Source organism: Sinocyclocheilus anshuiensis, unplaced genomic scaffold (assembly GCF_001515605.1).
Source record: "Sinocyclocheilus anshuiensis isolate Anshui unplaced genomic scaffold, SAMN03320099.WGS_v1.1 C32381878, whole genome shotgun sequence".
Lineage (NCBI taxonomy): Eukaryota > Metazoa > Chordata > Actinopteri > Cypriniformes > Cyprinidae > Sinocyclocheilus > Sinocyclocheilus anshuiensis.
This window is the reverse complement of record NW_015615692.1, coordinates 1-924: the sequence shown is the minus strand read 5'-3', so window position 1 is coordinate 924 and position 924 is coordinate 1. Positions and strand designations below refer to the sequence as shown.

The window sequence follows — 924 nt, the reverse complement described above, 5'->3', positions numbered from 1 at the left end:
TGGCCTTCTTTAAAGGGAAGTTTGTGGGTTATCCGGGAAACTACACTTATATGTTTGGAAAGTGGAGCAAGCTGAGAAATGAAGAGGTGAGACTGTCTGAAATATTAGTATTTATGAGAACCTAATGTTCTTTCAGCTGAATATCAGAATAAGTAGCTCTAACATGACAATATGCATTTTATATTTAGTGTGCCCCTGGGGGCTGTCTGATTGAGCTAACCACACAGCTGCTTATCGTCATGGCTGGAAAACAAATGGTTGGGAACGTCCAAGAGGCTCTGCTGCCGTAAGCGTTACATTGAACTTTGACCTCTAAACATATTATATCACATATGTTTTTTAATAATTGTCCTCTAGGCACTATTCATATCTAAAAAAAACACACATAATGGTCCCTTGTGCCTGTGTCACAGACTTCTCAGAAACTGGTGGGGCAGCAGGAAAGGGCGAAGTCATCCAGAAAGTACATACAGTAGATGGGAGCAGGACCACGATCTACAGAACTTCAGCCAGTTTGGACTCTTCTATGAGTATCTGGAGATGGGTACGATTTTACTCAATTATACATGTTTGAGTTATTTGGTGTTCATATACCAAAACAATGAATTATATAATTAATTTAGATAGCTTATGTGGTTGTGCCGATCCTGGACTTCTGGGGGGGGTGGGGTGGGGTGGGGGGTAGGCGTACAGATAGACCGTGTGCATTTATGAATGGGTGGTAGGCGTACAGATAGACCAATTCATTGATTGAATGAATGAATGAATGAAACGCATTTGTCCGTGTTTCACTCCATCTTGAGCGCTTGAGAAACGGTGTCTCTTCCGCAGCTCGGTACGCTTTCAACTCATTTTTTTTAGTCTCAAGCAAGACTGTACAACATTCACGTTACATGATTTGACTGATTTTTACGTAGAAAGGGC

The 924-nt window shown here is 41.5% G+C and overlaps 1 protein-coding gene across 1 annotated transcript; it reads left to right on the top strand.

Moving 5' to 3' along the window:
• Positions 1-7: 7 nt before the first annotated feature.
• On the top strand, positions 8-544 carry LOC107682589 (anoctamin-5-like; the record flags this gene model as incomplete). The annotated part of the gene is made up of 3 exons (XM_016478782.1): positions 8-86; positions 189-286; positions 414-544. Coding segments are annotated over exons 1-3 (265 nt in total), but the record flags the coding sequence as incomplete, so codon positions are not given.
• Between the last annotated feature and the right edge of the window lie 380 nt (positions 545-924).